This window comes from Gopherus evgoodei, chromosome 16, assembly GCF_007399415.2.
Source record: "Gopherus evgoodei ecotype Sinaloan lineage chromosome 16, rGopEvg1_v1.p, whole genome shotgun sequence".
In the NCBI taxonomy this organism is placed as follows: Eukaryota; Metazoa; Chordata; order Testudines; family Testudinidae; genus Gopherus; species Gopherus evgoodei.
The window spans coordinates 7271555-7292374 of NC_044337.1; the positions used below are offsets into that span (position 1 = coordinate 7271555).

Below are 20820 nucleotides of genomic sequence, written 5' to 3' on the forward strand. Positions count from 1 at the left end.
CACTCAAGGAGGTGGTTTTTTCGCATCTCTGAGTGACATAAGTGATAGTGTAGATATAGTCATAGCCTGGTAGGTACAACTTTACATGTAGACGCAGTCTAAGAGTGCCAGTCAGAGTCTTAAGTACTATGGCTTGTCTGCCATGGATAGTTAGCTTTGCAGTGTCCCCATCCGTACTGTTCCAGGTTAACATTCGTATGCTGGGTCACCACCAAAACCCTCTACGGCATGTTTGAATTTCAATGAAGAAAATGGTAATTCTCTGCCAACCCTAATGTAAATGTGTAGCTTCAATACTACAGTCCTTCATCTTTTTGGTGTAGTTTGTGATATATTTTACTGGCTTGATAGTCTGGGCTTGAATCTCATTTACACTAATGCCAATTATCAGAGGTTGATATGCAAGATGAGACCCTGACTATAAGGTCCAGAGGCATCACGTTGGTTGGAATCTTGTGGCCCTTCCATGTCCCAGCATCTGGGGAAGGAAGGGAGATGGGCAGCTTACTAAGTGCTGCCTCTGGACCTGGCTGCTCTGGCTTTTTGGGGCTAAGCCCCTGGCTAGTTGGTTAGGTTTTCAAGCCCCTGGCTAATAGAGTGTTTGAGACAGAAGTGCCTGAAGTCTTATGTTTTACTGAAAAATGTGACAGGCAGCCCAGCCTGAAAGAGCTTATATGTGTAAGCTGGAGATGAGTATATTGGATGTCGAGGACAGATGTCAAGATCCTGCTGATGTGCTCTCTGAAACTGCCTTCTTGTTAAATGATTTGTGCTGCAGGATTTACCACTGTATTGTCACTGACACAGTGATATGTTTTTGGTCTTGTTTTCTTTCCTTGCTAGTAATTTGGTTGGTAACGAAGGGCCTCTTAATTGTCTGGTTCTGGGCAGAATGCTGTGGGCCATGCTGGTCCAGGGCTTAATTAGTTGCTTTGCCTCTGGAAAAATGGAGGTACTCCATCTTTGTCATTTTTAATAACTCCCCCTACTGTTCTAAGGGAGCTGCATGCCAATAACACGCACCTAATCAATCCCATTAAAGCATTCAGCTATACAATGAATCTTTCATGTCACAAGTGTGCCCCTGTTCTGACATCAGCAGCTTTCTCATCTGCTCTCCTGAGGCGCAGAGAAAAGTTCCTGTTCAGTCCTGCCTCCTCTGTGTCTAGATCTGGGCATCTTCTGAAACCCAGGCTAGACATCAGCGTGTCTTCCTTTGGCTCCCTGACTGCCTCCACTGTGCCTTGCATGGGAGAATATATCTGTAGCCTCTCATGTGAAGAGTAACTGATGCTCTATGGGAAAATGCATTATTTAGAACATCAACCTGTGGTTGGGTCCACGGACTACATCAAAGGGGTCTGTCAAAGAGTTAGACTGAAAACTGACGGAACAGAATTCAACTATATATGCAGACAACAGGTTTCCTCAGAAGTCTGCACCTCACCTCCATTCAAAATTTTTTAAGGGTCCACAAATGAAAAAAGGTTGAGAACTACTGCTTTAGAACATGTTCTTCTGTATTGCTTTTGCCTGGTGTAACTCTGTTAACTTCCATGGATCTTGGTGCTACTCTGCACACTGCTTTCTCTTTGTGCGGTGTTAGGATGGCATGAAGGCTGCCCTAAGTTACGCCAGACAGTAATGGCCCTAAGAGACTCAATATCTGATACAGTGTGGGGATATTCTGACCACTTCTCTCTCTCTCTCTGAGGTATAAATGAGAGTAGAACCAGTCTTAGATTTTTTTTTTAGCTCCTTTATAAAAATAACAAACAAAAAAAGAACCCCTGGGCCAAAACTCTTTCATGAGAACAATAAATAAAATTGCAGTGGATTCAATACACCTACATCATTACTGACCTACTCCAGCTCTGTATGTACTTGTCCTCTTATCCTGTGTAGTCAGGGGACAGAGTTCAAGGCTTCAGCTATAGTCGGGGACTGGATGGATTCGTGCACTGGAAATGAGATATAGAGCTTTTAACCTCTAAGTGTTGCCAGTTTAATCCCATCAGGAGAGGTGTCAGCTGAATGTTGTTCTGCTCTCTGATGAACCTACAGGAAATAAGATGATTTTGGTCCAGGTTCCAGGGCTAAGGATCTGTAGCATTTAGAGTACACACAGTCAGCATTCATCTCCGTATTGGCATTCTCAGCAAATAAACCTACTACTGATTGGGCTGTGGAAGTTGCATATCCATTTCACTTCTTTGGAGGCAGCCACTCGATGTCAGGGTCAGGGCAAATTAGCTTATCCTATCCTATCCTATCCTGTGGATAAAAGGAGCACCTCAGACTCCAGGTTTATTTATCCTGAATCTTTCACCAGTGCTAAAGTCTCTCACTGAGGCCAGGTCTGCATTAGAGGCTTCTGCAGGCATAGTTGTGTTGGTCAGGGTTGTGATGAGTTGTGATCCCTGACCGGCATAGCTGTGCAGGCAGAAGCTTCTAGTGTATGTGCGCTTTGCCGTATAGCTAGTTTCCCTTGAGTATGTTTTTCCTCTGCTGATATGGCTGTGTCTGCCAGGAGCACTTGGCTGGGATAGTATACCAGTGTTCCTGTACTAGTAAAGTGACATGGCCTTAATCTCACATGCTCTCAGAATTCCAAAGGGGCAATTGGAAGAAAAATCCAATACATCTTCCACACGAAGGAGAGGAATTTGAACTTTCAGGAAATGAGGTAGATTTGTGTTAGGACTTGACGATGGCAAACTGGATGAAGGAATATTGGCTGGTAAATTACTCACCACCAGCTTTGTCCTTGTTCCCAGGCTAATATTTGAGAATTCCTCTCTTCGTACTTTCCCAGCTTTGGATAGTATTAAACTGGATGTAACTTGTCAAGTCCTCTGCCTGGCTACCAGGATCTCAGAGCCCAGGTGGAAGCCCCCTCCCCCCCCCACTGCCCCTCTTAAGTCGGTGCAGGCACTCCTGGTGAGGATGCGCATCACCGACAGAAGGAGGGTCATGTGGACCTGAGAAACCGCAGTAATTACTTAACTTAAATTTGTAGTGTAGACATGCCCTCAGATGCATTCAAGGAGGTGGGTCCTTCCAGAACAGGGGTGAGGCACATTGATGCAGATACTATGGTAGCCTTGCTCTTTTTACCTGCTCTGCCTGTTCTGCAATAGAAGCCCTCCCTTTCTGTGCTGTTAGCCTGATGCGTTTCTCCCCAATAGTAAATTCACTTTAGCTAAGTGTGTAGGGTTTATTTTAAAATTTTCACTAAGATGTCCCTGCTCCTAGCCATAGCTCTGAGCTGAAGTATCTATTCTTCTTCGAGTGCTTACTCATATTGATTCCAATTAGGTGTGCGCGTGCTGCGTGCACATTCGTCGGAAGACTTTTTTTACCCTAGCAACACTCGGTGGGTCGGCTGGGTGCCCCCTGGAGTGGCACCGCCATGGCACTGGATATATACCCCAGCCGACCCAGCCACCCCTCAGTTCCTTCTTACCGCCCGTGTCGGTCATTGGAACAGTGGAGCGCGGCTTATCTGACCTCCACTTTCCTAGATACTCGTAGTTCTCTCGTTCATTATTGTGTAGATAGTTGTAAACTTTTTATATAGTTATACTTAGTTTATCTGTTTATAGCATAGTTAGTGTAATATAGTTAAGAGGGGGGTTCGGGGATTAGCCCCTTCCCCGCACCCGGTGCTGGGGCCCATGCCAGTTTCACCGGGTTTCAAACTGTGTTCGGCCTGTCGCAAGCTGATGCTGACAGGAGATCCACACGACTCCTGTCTGAAGTGCCTCAGGGAATCGCACCTGACAGCTAAGTGTCATATTTGCAAGGCTTTCAAGCCACGAACAAAAAAGGAGCGGGACTTCAGACTTAAACAGCTCCTCATGGAGGCGGTTCTCATCCCTCCGCCTTCGGCACCGAGCGCTGGTCAATCGGCGGGCAGAAGCGCCTCCTCGGCACGGGACCTTACCAGTACTGCCAAGGCCTCTCAGCACTGGCTGTTGCCGGCACCGAAGTCGGCTCCATGCCGCTCCCTCTCCCCGAGGTTGAGAAAGACTAAGACTCCTGCTCCTTCTGTGCCGCCTGCACCGCAGCCAGAGAGCTCGTCTAAGTTGGATCGCCCGGCGCCGACACCCGCCGCGGCATCGACAACGTCGGCACCGTCGATTCTGGTCCCACAAGGGCCATCAAGTCCGGCGCCTGTTAGCTCCCCGGCACGAGCCGCGGTAGAGCTTACTATCCCATCCACGCCAGAGACGTTCTCAACAGCGAGGGATCTAATTGCCATGACAGAGTCGACACTGCCTCTACTCCCGGCACTGCCAGTGCTGATAATACAGTGTATAGGCAAGCCGGCCTTCATAAGACCACCTTCTGTCAGCACAGCAGACCAGCACCGTTCACGATCACAGTCCCGCAGACATTCTAGGTCCCAGTGGCGCTCCCGCTTCCGACGCCACTCGCAGTCCCGGCACCGTTCTCCTCCTCGGTATTGGTTGCACTCGCTGCACCGATCGGTATCCCGTTCGCCGGCCCGCTACTCTCGGCACCGTTCCAGCTCCCGGCACCGCTCCAGGCACCGTAACTCCCATAGCCCATCCGACGTCGAGCCTCAAGATCTCGGTCAACGTCCCAGCACTGCTCTGGTTGCAGGTCCCGATCTCGTTCCCGGTACCGGTATGCTTCCCGGTACCAGTCGCCGGTGCCAAGTAGAGCAAGGTCCGCTAGAGACAGAAACTCTGCCCAGGGCTTCTCCGCTCCTCCATGGCCATCCAGACACACTTCAGTGTCGTCCCACGCAGACAGCTCTTATGCTCAGGACCGTGATTCTGATGTGCCCACTGGAGTCTTTCAAGAGACCCAGACCCAGGACCAAGGCCCACATCATTGGTCCTTCTGAACACCTTGGGCGTACCACCAGGCCCAAGGTGCTCCAGTAGTTCCGTCTCACTCTGCCCCATCAGAGCACCGAGTGCCAGAGGCAACAGCTAACCGTCCCCCTCTGGCTGGTACGGAGGAAGCACCAGTCCACCTACCGGTCTCCCTGGAGCAGGAGGTTGCCCAAGAGCAAGAGGCCACACAGGATCCGCTCGTCCCCAGCATCTCCTCTTCCTCTTCTCCAGATGAGGCTGTGGCAGGGACATCCTCCTCGGGCTCTCCTCCAATCTACCTGAGAACCCATCAGGACCTCCTCAGGAGGGTGGCACTCAATATGAACCTCCAGATGGAGGAGGTCCCAGAGGTAGAGAACCCGATAGTGAACATTCTGTAGATGGATACTCCCACCAGAGTGGCCCTACCATTTATTCGGACCATCCAAGCCAATGCCGACACTATATGGCAATCTTCAGCCTCTATCCCTCCTGCGGCCAGGGGAGTCGAGCGTAAATACACGGTACCCTCTAGGGGGTATGAGTATTTGTATGTCCATCCTCCTCCCTGCTCACTAGTCGTTCAGTCCGTTAATGAGAGGGAGCGCCATGGTCAACAGATGCCAGCCCCGAAGTCGAAAGAGGCTAGGCAAATGGACCTGCTCGGCTGCAAAACCGTACTCGGCAGGCACCCTACAGCTCCAGGTGGCAAATCAACAAGCCCTGCTCAGCTGCTATAATTATAACACCTGGGTGGAGGTGGGTAGGTTTACGGAGCTACACCCTCAAGACTCCTGCCAAGAGTTCGCTGCCTTCTTGGAGGAAGGGAAAAAGGTGGCCAGAACTTCCCTCCAGACCTCGCTAGATGCAGTCGACTCAGCAGCCAGGACTCTGGCCTCGGGTGTTGCCATCGAGACGCATCTCATGGCTGCAGGTTTCCAACCTCCCACCGGAGCTGCAGTATACATCCAAGGACTTGCCGTTTGATGGTAAAGGTCTCTTCTCGGAAAAGACTGACCCGTAGACTGCAAAAGCCTGAAGGACAATAGGGTCATAATGCAGTTCTATAGTCATGCATACGCCGGTGACCCAATGCAAGGCCTTTCCAGTCCTCAGCCTCACTGCCGTACTTTGTGCCTAGACATAGACAAGACTTTGGCAGGCGGTGCAGACGAAGGTGGGCGTAGATGCCAGTCAGGACCCCAAGGGGGCCAAAACCAAGGTCCCTCGAAACCACCAGCGGGACCAAAGTCCAACTTTTGAAGGATGCGCCCGAGGACAGCGTACCAGTTACAGGCCAGGATCCTTTTCCTCCGTTTGCCAACCATCTCTCCTACTTCCTCCTGGCGTGGTCCCAGTTAACCTCAGATCTCTGGGTTCTATGCACGGTGGAATATGTATACCATCTCCAATTTGTTTCAACCCCGCCCTCCCATCCCTCCAACCCCATCCCTCTTCAGGGACCCTTCTCACGAGCAATTCCTCTTGCAAGAGGTGCGGACGCTCCTCACCATGGGAGTGAATAGAGGAGGTACCGAAGGACAAAAAGGGCAAGGGGTTTTACTCCCGTTATTTCCTAATCCCAAGTCAAAGGGAGGTCTCAGACCTATCCGAGACTGCGAGGACTCAACCAGTTTATGATAAAGTTGAAGTTCCCATGTATCCCTGAGGACCATTATCCCGTCCTTGGATCCTGAGACTGATATGTTGCCCTCGATATGAAGGACGCGTACTTTCACATCGCCATTTTTTCTCCTCACAGGAGGTACCTTCGCTTCGTAGCCGACCGTCAGCACTTCCGGTTTATGGTCCTACCCTTTGGCCTTTCTGTGGCCCCAAGGGTATTTACAAAGTGTATGACCATAGTCGCCGTGTATCTCTGCCGATGTCGGATACATGTTTTTTCGTATCTGGACGATTGGCTTATCCGAGGAGACTCCGAGACACAAGTCACCCAGTATGTGGGCATCATCAAGGACCTATTCACACGTCTATGCCTGATGATCAATATGGAGAAATCCACTCTGGTTCCCACGCAGAGGTTAGACTTCATAGGAGCTACCCTGGACTCCAATCTAGCCAAGGCCTACTTATAATAGCTGCGGTTTCAGGCAATGGCAACAATTACCCAAGGTCTACAGAATTTCCCGACAACCTTGGCTCGCACTTGTCTCGGTCTTCTAGGTCACATGGCTGCCTGCACGTTCGTGACCAAATACGCTAGACTCCGCCTCCGTCCTCTCCAAACTTGGCTCAACTCGGTATACCGCCCGGGCAGGGACCCAATAGACATGATAGTCACCATTCTCCCGAGCACTCTAGGCTCCCTAGACTGGTGGCTGACTCCCTCCCTGGTGTGTGCAGGGCTGCCGTTCCATCCGTCCCAACCCTCAGTGTCCCTGACGACAGATGCATCATCTCTCGGCTGGGGTGCTCACCTCGGACGCCTTCGTATTCAAGGCCTCTGGTCATCTCAGGAACTGGTGCTACACATAAATGTCCAAGAGCTGAGAGCAGTCCACCTGGCGTGCCAGGCGTTCTAGCAACATTTACAAGGCCGTTGCGTCTCAGTGTTTACAGACAACACAACGGCCATGTATTACATAAACAAACAGGGAGGGACTCGATCTCCCCCCCCCCTTTGTCAGGAGACTATCCGACTGTGGGACTTTTGCATAGCCCACTCGATAGACCTGGTAGCATCCTTTCTCTCAGGGGTTCGGAACACTCTGGCGGATCAAATGAACAGGTCCTTCCTGTGCCACGAGTGGTCGATACGCCCGGATGTTATTCATTCGGTTTTCCAGAAGTGGGGATTTCCCCACATAGACCTGTTCACTTCCCGCGCGAACAGGAAATGCCAGATGTTTTGCTCCTTCCAGGGTCTTCCACCGGGATCGATCTCGGACGCATTCCTAATGTCGTGGAAGAACCGGCTGCTCTATGCCTTCCCACCAGTTCCCGCTGGTTCACAAGGTCCTGCTAAAACTCCGCAGGGACAGAGCGCACCTATCATGATCGCTCCAGCATGGCCCAGGCAACACTGATACACCACGCTGCTCGACCTGTCAATAACCAACCCAATTACCCTGCCACTCCACCCAGACCTCATAACTCAGGACCACGGCAGTCTTCGCCACCCAGACCTGCAGGCCCTTCACCTCACGGCGTGGCTGCTGCGTGGCTAAACCAGTCAGAGTTGCGTTGCTCTGCCTCAGTACAACAAGTACTCCTGGGTAGCAGGAAGCCTTCCACTCGGTTAACGTATCTGGCCAAGTGGAAACGTTTCTCTTGCTGGTGCGGAATGCAGAATGTTACTCCCACTGAGGTCTTGATCCCTACCATCTTGGACTAACTCTGGTCTCTTAAGCAGCAGGGCCTGGCGGTATCTTCATTGAGGGTGCACTTGGCAGCCATCTCTATCTTCCACCCAGGGGAGAGTGGCCGCTTCGTGTTCTCACACCCTATAGTTACTAGATTTCTGAAGGGCCTGGAATGCCTATACCCCCAAGTACGCCGCCCCGCCCCAACATGGGACCTCAACCTGGTTCTAACCAGACTTATGTCTGCCCCATTTGAGCCGCTGGCAACATGCTCGTTGCTATACCTGTCCTGGAAGACAGCTTTTCTCGTAGCCATTACATTGGCCAGACAAGCTTCGTGCTCTCACAGTGAACCCACTGTATACTGTATTTCACACGGACAAGGTGCAGTTGCTACCACACCCGGCATTCCTTCCTAAGTTGGTTTTGGCCTTTCATGTTAACCAGGACATCTTTCTCCTGGTCTTCTTCCCGAAGCTGCACTCATCACGATGGGAGCAACAATTGCACTCCCTGGACTTCCGTAGAGCGCTCGCATTTTATATCGAGCGGACAAAACCATTTCGTAAAATGCCCAGGCTCTTCGTCGCAGTGACGGACAGAAAGAAGGGTCTCCCTATCTCTTCCCAGAGAATGTCATCGGGTGATGGCATGCATCCGTACTTGTTATGATTTGGCTCATGTTCCCTTGAGCCACCTCACCGCGCATTCTACCAGAGCCCAGGCTTTGTGTACTGCCTTCCTGGCTCGTGTCCCTATCCAGGAGATATGTCGTGCAGCTACCTGGTCTTCGGTCCACGCCTTCGCTTCACATTATGCTCTGGTTCAACAGTCCAGAGATGATGCAGCCTTTGGCTCAGCAGTTTTGCATTCTGCAACATCTCACTCTGACCCCACCGCCTAGGTAAGGCTTGTGAATCACCTAATTGGAATCGATAGGAGCAATCACTTGAAGAAGAAAAGACTGTTACTCACCTTTGTAACTGTTGTTCTTCGAGAGGTGTTGCTCATATCCATTCCAAACCCACCCTCCTTCCCCACTGTCGGAGTAGCCAGCAAGAAGGAACTGAGGGGTGGCTGGATCGGCAGGGGTATATATCCGGTGCCATAGTGGCGCCACTCCAGGAGGCCCTCAGCTGACCCACCGAGTGTTGCTAGGGTAAAAAGTCTTCCGAGGAACATGCACGCGGCGCACGCACACCTAATTGGAATGGATATGAGCAACACATCTCGAAGAACAAGTTACAAAGGTGAGTAACCGTCTTTTCCTTTGTGTTAAAAAGCAAGGAAGGGAACTTTACCTAGCTCAGAGCCTCGGGTAGTGACTTCTGCAATTACAGCTGACAACACTGCATTGTATGTGACACCGTTCTGCTGCAGTAGCGCAAGACCTGCAAGGAAGAAGCAAAGCGTGTGTCAGAAGAAACAGGAGAACCTTCTCCCAGAAGATTCCCATTTGAGAGATGCACGTGAGCAGGAGAGAAGGTCTGAATAGTGCAGACACTTGCAACTCATCTGTTTTGGCAGAGCAATTCTGGGCAAGTGCAGGGTGGCAGTTGCATGCCAGAGCATTGGCCTGGCAGTGAAGGGTGCAATTAAATAGGGTTGCTTGAGCCGGCTCTGGAACTGCTAGATCAGACTATAAGGACATTTTAGGTTGACTGTCAGAAGCTCCATGACAAGATGAGGTGGGCTGTGAAAGTATCCTCTGGAAACATTTATGAGTGGACAGGTCGGAGCACAAGAAACTGCTGTAGGGTACAATTCCACACTGGTTTCCAGGGATTGGACCAGAGGAACTAATAGAATTTATAGCAATCAGAAAAGGAAAAGCTTTAAGTGTAATTGTCCATAGAACATGTATAATGATCTTTCAGAAAGCACAGCGTTTCATAGCGGGAATGCCTTATTTCTTCTGCCTTACTCTTCTCCATCATCTTTCTGAGTTTGGGGAAGGGAGAGAAATTTGTTCATGCTTTCAGATCTTTGCTGATCCTTGTTAACCAAATCTCTCATATCCAGGATTGTCTTCACTGGGGCTGCTAAAATCTTCTATCCAGTTAGGCCTCCCAAGAGAGAACCAGTAGCATTGCTCCATTTAAATACTTTCTGTCGCTTAGTATTGAGATGTGTATCTCCAGATAGTAGGTTCAGGGAGTTCCTTACCCACTGGAGTTCCAGTAATTCAAATCTTACAAGACAGAATTCAATTTGCATATTATTTTGCGGGATTGATATTAAAAGTTGCTATTTGCCAACAGCTACCATGCAGCAGTATCTGAGATGCCTTACTGACTTCTCTACTGTAATTACAGGAAAACAAAGCAAATAGCGTATTTCTTTTTAATTCGTTCTTTGTGTTGGTCCTGGCAAACTCTTGCCTCCATTCTGCTGTGATCTAGTTGACAATTCTCAATGTTTTCAGTCCATCCATCCAGATGAAGATGCATCTGACTGCAGCCCAATGCAAGGTCATACATTTAGGGACAAAGAATATAGGCTATAGGATGGGAGACTGTGTTCTGGAAAACAGTGATTCTTCAAAGGATTTAGGAGTCAAGGTAGATAACCAACTGATCCAAGCTTTCAGTGTGATGCTGTGGCTAGTAAGGTTTACATCCTTGGATGTATAAACGGGGAATATCGAGCAGACATATATGGCATTACTGAGACTAATATTGGAAGACTTGTGTTCTGGTATTCACATTTTTAAAAGGATGTAGAAAAATTGGAAATGGCCACTCACAAGAATGATTTGAGGTCTAGAAAATGAGCTGCTTATATTTAATTTAATTTATCCATATAATTTATCAGAGAGGACATGAAGAGGTGACTCGATCATGCTCTGTACATATCTACGCCAGGGGAAGATTTCTGGTGATGGAGTGTTGTTTAATCTAGTAGAGAGAGGCTAGATTTCTTAACAGTGAGGGTCATGAACCATTGGAACAATTTACCGAGGAACGTGGTAGCTTCTTCATCGCTCGGAGTCTCTAAATCAAGACTGGCTAGCTTTCGAAAAGATGTGCTGTAACTCAACCAGCAGTTCTGGGCTTGATACAGGAATCTAGGTGAAATTCGGTGGCCTGTTTCATGCAGGTCGGACTTGATGATCATAACGATCCCTTTTGGCCTTGAAATCTGTGACCAGTTTCCTGCCAACAATGCTCCCTTGGCAGATTAGAGGAGTCCGTCATTTCTCCCTTTTTTCTCAAGACCATGTTACTTGAAAGCAGCATCTGAGGATGGGTCCCTGATCCTAGAGTGATAGGGGCTTTAAAAAGTCTTCCTTCTCTGGCTTACTTTTTCTGTTTAGCTCTCGGTCCAGAGTTCCTGTACCAGAAGCCTCCCTATCCCAAGCGGAGCAGCACTGAAACATCCCAAAGCTTGTGATCTTGCAACAATGCTTTAGGATTTCTGTAGCACCTTTCATCAAAGAACCTTGGGCTTCACAACCTCACAACCCGCTTCCTCCCTGAGTCCCATTTGGTATCTAACCCCCTTGATGGCTGGCTTAGCAGAGGCACAGAGAAGTTTGAATGGGCCAGTACTGAGCAGAGCAAAACCAGCGTAAAATACCACTGCATCAGAATGGTCACATTCTATACCCCTCTGTTCCTGTGTAAATGATGGCTCAAGGAGCAGGGCAACAGGGAATCAGGCCCTAGGAATACTGGCGCTCAATCTCTGCAGTAGCCACTAGACAAGCTTAATTCAAGCCTTTGTTTTGCATCTCCGTGTCATGCAAAACAATTAAATGCCTTCTTTCCTCCATTCCGGGTTGTTTATTAGATAGCATTCGTGGACCAGAACCTCATCGTGCTAGATGCTGTAAAACCACAGAGCAATCCTCTTCCAGTGTTACACGCAGTGTGGTAAACCATAGTAGACTGCTTCTCTGGAAGACTGTGTTGCCTCTGCCCATCCGCCCTCTCACATACGGACCTCATTACAGATGTGTGTCAGGGAGTAGGCAGCTGTTGCATTAACTCCTCTCCTCCAGGGGTGACCAAAGGCCTGCGTAAATAGCATCTGCTGCTTTCCCTTCTTTACGCATGCTTTGGATCAGTCTCTCTCCGCTAGACACCTTCAAAGGGAGCCGAACTCACTGGAGGAGTAGTGGGCTGCCAGAGTGCTGCGGGGATTAGGCAAAGAACTGTTCGGTGGAGGAGATCGGATAAATGACTGGGTCTGTGTGCTTCTGCTTTGAATGTAGACCGCCCTCTTCAGATGGGTTTGGAGGGAAGGAGAGTGGGTGTGTGCACGCTTTTTTGAATGTAACTAGTAACCTTTGACCCGGATGCAGAGGCTCATTTTAATCTCTGTTTTCCAGCATGCAAGTAAAGACCCCAAAGAAGCAAGAGACACCAGAGAACAAAAAGAATCCAAGGAGGAAGGCAACAAAAACGTCTTGGAGTTCGGCAAGCCCCCACCGTTGCCCCCTTTCCCAGGCATTCATCAGTCACTACCTCAGAACCAGAGCTATGTGGCCACCACAAAATCTCAGACAGGTAAAAAGGACAGAGCCAAATAATAATAATAATAATAATACAAAAATCCCCTTTCATTGTGCTTGGGAAGAGACACTGTCAGGCTGGCGGGGGCTAAAAGTTGCTCTGCTGTGGCCTTGTCTCCACTGTCTTTTGCCCCTAGAGTTCCCCTCTTTTGCTAGCCCCAGTGGAAGTCCCATTGTGGATCAGACCCGGGTAGTTGTCATTGTATTAACCACCGTGTTGCTGTGACCTGCTCAGAGGTGTGTGTGTTAAAACGCTAGCAGCCTGCCTTTGCTAGCACAAGTGGAACAACAGTGATGGGGAATTTGGGGGGTGGAGGAGGGAGGCTAGCATAGACACCGCCTGTACCTTTGGGCCCCACTTGCATTACAAATACATATTTAATCAAAAATATGACCAAATATCACTTATTCTGGGCAAGGTAGGCAGAAAAAAACTATTGTATGTTAAACGCATGTTAGAGAGCCATGGTTTTTCCCTAGTTCGATATGGAGGAGACGATCCTTGTCCCTTTATGCGCCAGCGCCTTTAAGAGAAACATAAGAGCTTGAGCAGAGTAAATGAGGTCCTAAAAGCAGTGTATCTCCCTGGAGAGATTTTCTTCCAGTGCAGGCATTGCAGACGAAAGCAGTAGAGCTGCCCTCCCAGGACCCGTTTGGAACCCCAGCGTAAGGAGCGCTTTGGGGGCAGGAATGCAGTCCACAACACTAGAGATTCTGGGCAGGGCTGCAGCCCATCAGGTGTCTTGAGTTATTCTGGGGGCCTCCCCGGTCACCTGGGGAACCCCAGTATTGGGAGGACATAAAGGTAGCTTAAAGCTGCTTTAGCGCCTCTTCCCAGGGCTACAAGTTCTGTGTTCTGCTCCTTAGAGGTACAGCACTGAACTCGCCACCTAGACTGAGACATGGTTCTCTTACATAGTTGTACCATATGTTTTTATGCCTGCACTTGGGAGAATAAACCATGTTATAACATGACTTGGCCGTAGTGTGTTGATTGTGAAAGGGTAAGTGGAGCCTAAAAAGACTAAATTAAACCAAGCTGGAAAATAGTATTTGATAGTGGCCTGTTTAGAGCCGCAATGTACTCTGTTGCTCCCAGTATTAAACTCAATTGATTTGGTTGATTTCAATGGGGTTACTCCCCATTTACACCAGAGTTTGAGAGCAGGATCTGGCCCAGAGTGCTTATCTAGTTGTCTTATCAGTTTTACATTTAGGATGAAGATTTTCAGGTGCTCCCAAGTCACTTTTGGTGCCCAAGTCTCATTGACTTTTGCAACGACTTGTGCTTCTAAATCACTTTGATGCTTTTGAAAATCTCATCCTTATTCTTCTTCTACAGCTGCCAGTTTGTACCACTTGCAGATTTGTGGAACTTACTGTCGTTATAGGGGTATGTCATGGCACAGGTCAGAGTGAAGTTTCAGGGCCTGATCCCAAGGAACCAAAGCACCTAAGATAGACAATTAGACAGCACTCCTTTGACACCCCAAATTCCCATTGACTCCTCTTGGGGTTTGGACTGAGCAAGACTGGCAGGACTTGTAAGGATAATGCTGTTTGCCTCCTACACCACGGACCATGTGCTAGCCTGCAGCCTTTGGACAGTTCAGGGCATAGTCCTGCAGTCCTTGTTGAAGCTGTCTCCCCATCCAAGGGAATTCTGTGTAACTAACATGGGGAGGACTCTGCTGGCTGTAGTGTTTATGGAGGGATGCAATAGAAGCCAGGTGCAGTTTTAGAAGGGGAGAGATCAAGAGTTTGAGAATGGAATGGGTGAGTGAAAATCCCCAGTGTAAACTAGTATCTTGAACCTCGGTGTTCAGAGATTGACAGTCTGTTGTAGCTTTGGTGTTCTGCTTCAGTGAGAATGTAGAGGGCAGAGCACCTGTGCCTTCCATCACAATCTCCCACTTCCCTTGGGTGCTGAAGGCAGTCATGGGCAGACATTTCATTTACTCACTTGCACTCTAGGGTGAAGCTGTTTACAATAGGCAAATTTGTAGCCCTTCAGTTGTCACATGGGGTATTGATGCACTGAAGGCTTTCTTTGGGATTGCTGTAGCTGCTAGTACACAATTTCATAGGATTCTGATGGTAGTTTACTACTGGTTTCTGCTTATTGTGAAGTGTAGCTTTGTAATAACAATAACTTGTATTAACACATCTCTTTTAAAGAGAAGCCTCTTTAACATCCTTTAAGTGAAATTTTTAAAATAAAATGAGATGCAAGGGAATGTTCTAAAGGAACTGAGAGTTCACAACTAGAGAGCAATAATGTTGACTCCCAAGATAGCCATTCCCTGGGCTTACATTATTCTTCAAAGAGCCGGAACCAAATCTGCACGTGACATGTATTCTCTGTGAGGCACTGAGGTGTGATCTCTGATTTGTCTAGAGGGCTGAAGGGAGGCTAACAAAATTAAGGGTTGAATAGAGGCGTTTAAGGAAGAGAACTGAAACTTTGGTGCAAGGTTTAAAGTGAAGTTAAATAACAGCCATCTCTGTATTCAATATCTCTGCTCCCTGTGTGTTCTCAAGTTGTTCTTGATCACTTTCCTGGTTAAAACATATGTTATTACACCTGTAGGCTCTGAGAGCGAGCTGGAGTCTCTTCTACCTCCTGCATCATCAGCAGAACTGCCCGCTGAGTTCTGAGGGTGAGACTCTGTATTACTGGTGGTGATGTAAAGAGCAGAAAAAATTGGGAGCGGGGCAGGGGAATGTCAGAACGTAGGTTGAGTTTGCTGCTTTGACGGAAACACGTGTGCATGCACACAAACTCTTTTGGTTGACCTGTAAGTGGAGCAGTGGGTTCCAGAAGCCCTTATGTTTGTTCTCTGTGTTGCTTTTCTGCCCGTAATCTCATTTTTAAAGCACTCGAATGGCATCTCTTCTGCTTTCCACGCTTTCTCCTTCCCATCCTGAATCTGCTTTGCGTTTTATTCCCCCCCGCCAGCTGCTGCAGTATCCCGGAAGAAAAAGCGGAGAATGGGAACCTATAGCCTGGTTCCCAAGAAAAAGACCAAAGTGTTAAAACAGAGAACGATGATTGAGATGTTTAAGAGCATAACTCATTCCACTGCAGGTGCCAAGGTAAGGGCTGAGCCAGACCTGCTACTTACTTGCTTATTGGGGGAATAAAGTGTTTGACTCTTTCATCCATGTGTATTTTGCACTGGGAGACCAGCTCCATGTGCAGACTTGCAACTATGGCAGCTCATTGGAGATCTGTAATTCATTCTTTACAGCTGCATTCTCACTGTAACCATTTCCTACCCTTCTAAGGCTGGTGGTTGGGAGTCTTCTCAGGTGCCGTGTGTCAAGAGACCTTGAACAACTGAAAACAACCCCTTTCTGATTTTTTTTGTTGCTTCCCCTTCCTCTGTGATTTTCTCGGAACCGGGGATTTCTCAAGGCGACGTTGACAAATGTTTCTGCCTTGGAGCCCTCAGGAGAGTCATCCCTCGTGTTAGTGCTTGAGGTTGCAAGAGGAAAAAGGCAGGTGATTTTAAAAGGTGGGATTCGGAGTTGGCCTAACTGTGCTCCCACTGCAGTTCATACAAGGGGAGTTTCACCATTAAATTCAGTGAGAGCTGAAAATCCCAGTCTGGGTGTTAGAACTTTTTTCCTTTTAGAGGAACCCTCCCTAGGTCCTTGAGATGACACAGTGGAACTGTCCCTTTGTGAAATAAATTAGATGCTTTCAGTTAACTGGTCAATCTTTACTCATGATCACTCCTAGTAAGCATCAGGGCTGACCAGTGACCCTGCCATTAACACTCTGTACTGCCACAAGAGCCCAGCATTACTCCCGCTGGCATCTCGTCCTCCAGGTTGATGGGGCAAGGTTGCTTGTGGCAAAATCTCTATCCAGATCCATTAGAGCCATACTGGGTTCTGAGGAAAAGCTCATCTTATACTCAATCCACAGCAGGTGTCCTGGTTCAAAGATGATGATGTGAATCTGTGGTTAGATGCAATGGGTCAGTAGCGTGAGTTGCTGTGGCCTTCCTGGTTTATGTACTTGGGTATGTTTCAGGGTGAAAAGGACCTAATTGACATCAGCCCTCACATGAATGGGGAGAGTATAGAGGTGGACTCTGAAGAGGAAGACTCTGACGACCTGGAAGAGGAAGATGAACATGGAGCTGAACAGTCTGCTGCATTTCCTGCAGAGGACAACAGGACCTCTAAGGAGGGCTCATCTGAGGCCGACAATGCCAGAAAGGTATTTGGATGCCTTTTGAGTGACTGTGAAAGAGTTGAAAAGGGATTTTTGTACATGGGGACAGGGCAGAGAAAGAGAGGAACCAAAGTTCACAGCATGACGTGAGGACGTTTCTAGGACTTAGCACTTGAGGTGTCAGAGAACAGGGCTATGGAAGCAAAGGCCCCTGGTGACCTGCTACTTCTCCTTGCCTGCTGTGGGAATTTTGAAATTGGGGCATTGTCATACAGGATTGTTTAGTCTCATAGCCTGTTTCGGGACAGTGACCAGAACCAGCGGCTTGAGGGATAGAAGCAGAAACCCCATGGTAGACAGTCATAAAATTAACTTATCAAAGAGCAAGTTTCTTCCTAATCCTCTTCAGTTATAGGCTGTTTTGTATCCTGAAGCATGAGGGTTTATATTTGAAGCAGTAAAAACCAGATGCACCGAACATTGCCATATCTGTTCATATCACCGCTCCTGAGTGGCTGGATCTTTATATATTAGTAGGAGCCAAACAGATGGCGAAGACATGAAGCTGGCCCTGCTTCTGGGAAGCCAAAAAGGTTATGATCCTCACGCTGGGTAGCAAAGTTTTTCCTTGTGCTAGAAGTGGAGCTTCCAATCCTGCCCCAGCACATGTGCCCCTGCTGTGAGTTAACAGACAAGGGGTTCTTGGTTTGGGAAGTGAGTTCTGTTAGTTCACGTTCTGGCTAGAGCATGGATGGTGCTTGGTGACAGAAACCTTGTAGTTGCATGATGAGGAAGGTGCTTTGGTTTGAAATAGCTGAGATGGCCGGCTCTTTCTCTTCTTGGGGGATGCTGACTACAGATGGAAGATGGTGAATCTGAGGAGGAACAAGAGTCTGGAGAATCTGGGGAGGAGGAGGAAGATGGAGATGAATCTGACTTGGTAAGCCAGGCTGCGAGATGTTTCTTTTCAATCTTTGCCCTGTACGCTGTGCCTGAGAGAGACAGAGAGAAGCACCATGGTTCCCTGCCAGAGTAATGGAATCACTGTCTGAAACTCAATGGAACTACTCAGACGGGTGCCATATTTTCCATAATGTCCATGAATTGCAATAGAACCAGTTGCCTTCTGATGCTCGCTAATGAGCTTTTGTTTGTTCGCTGTTTTCAGCAAGGTGCTGACTAGTTTCTTCTTACGTTTTAATGTTAATGGAAATATTTGATGGTTCCTCTTAAGTTCTTCCTTAGATACAGACCCGGCAGTTGTAATGAGTCTATAACAATTTTTTTTTATAAGCTGAAACTGAACCCTCCTTTTCAGAACACTGTTGAGTTCATTCATTAAGCCATGGGCCAGACCTCCCTGCGCCCTGTGAGCCGCAGAACACATCAAAGAAGAGGGATTTAGGCTTATAAACAACACACAGAGTCACCTGCCTCAAGCAAAATGGGGAGATAATTGCACTTTTTTTTCAGTGTCAGAATGTTTGCACTTTTTAGGTGCCCACCTTGAGATGTCTCACAGGAACTTGGTTTTCATACAGTGCCTCCACCCCCTCTGAAAATCAGGCCCCCTTTTAAGGCATCCAGGATCACTAGTCACTTATGCATCCAACAAAGCGGGTATTCACCCACAAAAAGCTCATGCTCCAATACGTCTGTTAGTCTATAAGGTGCCACAGGACTTTTTGCCGCCTTTACAGATCTAGACTAACACGGCTCCCCTCTGATACTAATCAATTATGAAAATCTTTAGCCTCAGTCATTTCTTTCAATTATTTGCATAGTCAGTTTGGCTGAGCAGAAGATTGAAGGTGGAACAAATTGCAACAAGTATCGTTTCTGTTAAGTTGGAGAGGGAAAGGAAGGTCAGATCCTGGTCAGTAGTAATGCTCCCTGGCATTGGCTTGTTTCTGGCTTCCAGAATAACTTTTCCTGGGCAGTTACTTGATGTATCTCATTATCCCTTCTGGGACAATTTCTGGGTTGAATTTTGATCTGTAAAGCTCTTTGTGGTTTGGATTCTGGCTGTCTGAGTGACCACTGCTCTCCCAATGAGCCATTAGGGAAGAATGAGCAGCAGAAGCATTTGACTGAGAGTCCCTATAGTTAAACATCTGGAGCACAGTGTAGTCAGCAGAAAGCCCTTGGCTCTGTACCGTTCTCCTCTCATTGGTCGATAGGAGTCTGAACCTGCCCTGGGGAGCAAGAATTCAGTATCTGATATTTTCCAAGTGATTCCGGTGCAAGGGTAGAGAGTGGTAACAGAGTGTTTTGAGGAGGAACACAGTGTAGATCTGCAACCTCTTCCTTGACTGAAGTGGGAGTTGGGTTGAGCTGTTAATGAGATGTCAACTTAAATTTGATCACGGACTTAGAGGCTTAGATTTTCAAGGCTGCCTGAGAGATTTGGATGCTTTGACCACCAAGCCTGGAGTATGTTGTATAAGCAAATTACATGCATTAAGCAGTAAATCACCCTGGATTTGTAGACATCGCTGTTGAGGCTGGCCTCCAGAGAGCTGGATGCTCTCTCTCTCTGTGGTGAGTGCGATTAGGCTGTGTGTATACCCAGTACCTTGCCCTAGAAAAGCACTTTGAAAGTGAAGTGTGCACTGTTTTAATGATGGAAAACGTGCCTGCGCATGTGTGTCTAGTAAGCTCTAGACATTTCTTAGTACCACTTTGATTTCAAACCCTGATTCTCAGTTATACTAACCACCCTGACATCATTCGGGTCGTATAAGTGGCCTTAACATGGGTGGAAATGAGTATTGGGCCACTGGTCCGGGCGGGCTTTGTGTGCAAATGGTCTTTCTGGTTATTCAGAGCTCCGAGTCCAGCATCAAGAAGAAACTGCTGAAGAGGAAAGGAAAGACGGACAGCCCATGGCTGAAACCCACCCGGAAGAGGAGGAGGAGGAATAAAAAGAAACAAGCCAGCGTGTTAGGTAATCGGTTGCGTTTGTCTGCTAACTGTACAGAAACAGGCCTTCCAGGTGAAGACAAAGAATGGTGGCCTCTACTCCCAGTTGATTTGTTGCCTTGCCTTTGTACATGTTAAGGATGATAAGTGGGAGGAGGGAAGGGCTTGAGTGGAAAATGATTACAGGGTAAGAAGTTGCCTCTGTTACCTTGGAATGCATCTCAGGATTTGCCATAGGAACTTACACCAGCATCCTTGTCTTCACCAGTTTTGAAAAAGTCACTTAGGGCCAGTTTACACTTGAACTTCAGCTATGTTAGGGGCCCCAGGTACAAAAGAGCTGTCCCCAATGCATTTTACTGTGCTGTTTTACACCACCAGCACCCCCAAACCACCCACAAAACCTGAACTGTTTGAGATTTTGAAAAGGTTCAAGGGCACAAGGGAGCAATATAGAACCATGGTGTAACCAGGGTCATCGACACAGCTACTGTTGCAGATAGACGTTATTATTCAGTATTTGTCTTTTTGTAGCGCCTAGGTGCCCCAGTCATAGGCAGGACCCCAGCGTGATAGGTGCTGTACAAACGCAGAACTAAACAATCTCTGCCCCCATGAATTTCCGGCACGTGAATCCTCTATACTTCAGAACACCGATGCCCAGCAGCCAGTGATTGTGTGTGCAGCACTTATGGGCACTTCTCCCTTCAGAAAGGAATCAGTAGGTTTTTCAGGTGACATGGCAGATTTGGGAATAACCCCCAGTCTTTGTTCTTCCTCCAAGACAGCAGAAGAGCCAACAAGCGGAAAGGCTGCATCAGTTTGGGTAGAAGGCAGTGGGGACAGGTTGGCTGCTGCTCCTTAGGTGAATGTTTCCCAGTTAGTCATGGGATTGTTCTCTTGCCTGCCTCATCCAACCAGAGGAAAGAATGCCATGATCAGAGCCTGTGCAAGAGAAGGAGCAAATCGGGTGGCTTCTCTGTAGTAAGAATTAAGATCCAAGCAAATCTCACAAACTCATCCAAG

General features: G+C 48.0%; 1 protein-coding gene across 7 annotated transcripts in view; it reads left to right on the top strand.

Annotated features, from left to right (window-relative positions):
* The window catches only part of EHMT1 (euchromatic histone lysine methyltransferase 1), a 174533-nt gene that overhangs the window by 103476 nt on the left and 50237 nt on the right, over positions 1–20820 (top strand). For all 7 annotated transcript variants that reach the window (XM_030535179.1, XM_030535181.1, XM_030535180.1 and 4 more), the window contains 5 exons: positions 12504–12681; positions 15646–15782; positions 16729–16917; positions 17732–17812; positions 19699–19819. In XM_030535179.1, coding sequence (XP_030391039.1) covers positions 12504–12681; positions 15646–15782; positions 16729–16917; positions 17732–17812; positions 19699–19819 — 706 coding nt within the window. The remainder of the gene's footprint in view (positions 1–12503; positions 12682–15645; positions 15783–16728; positions 16918–17731; positions 17813–19698; positions 19820–20820) is intronic.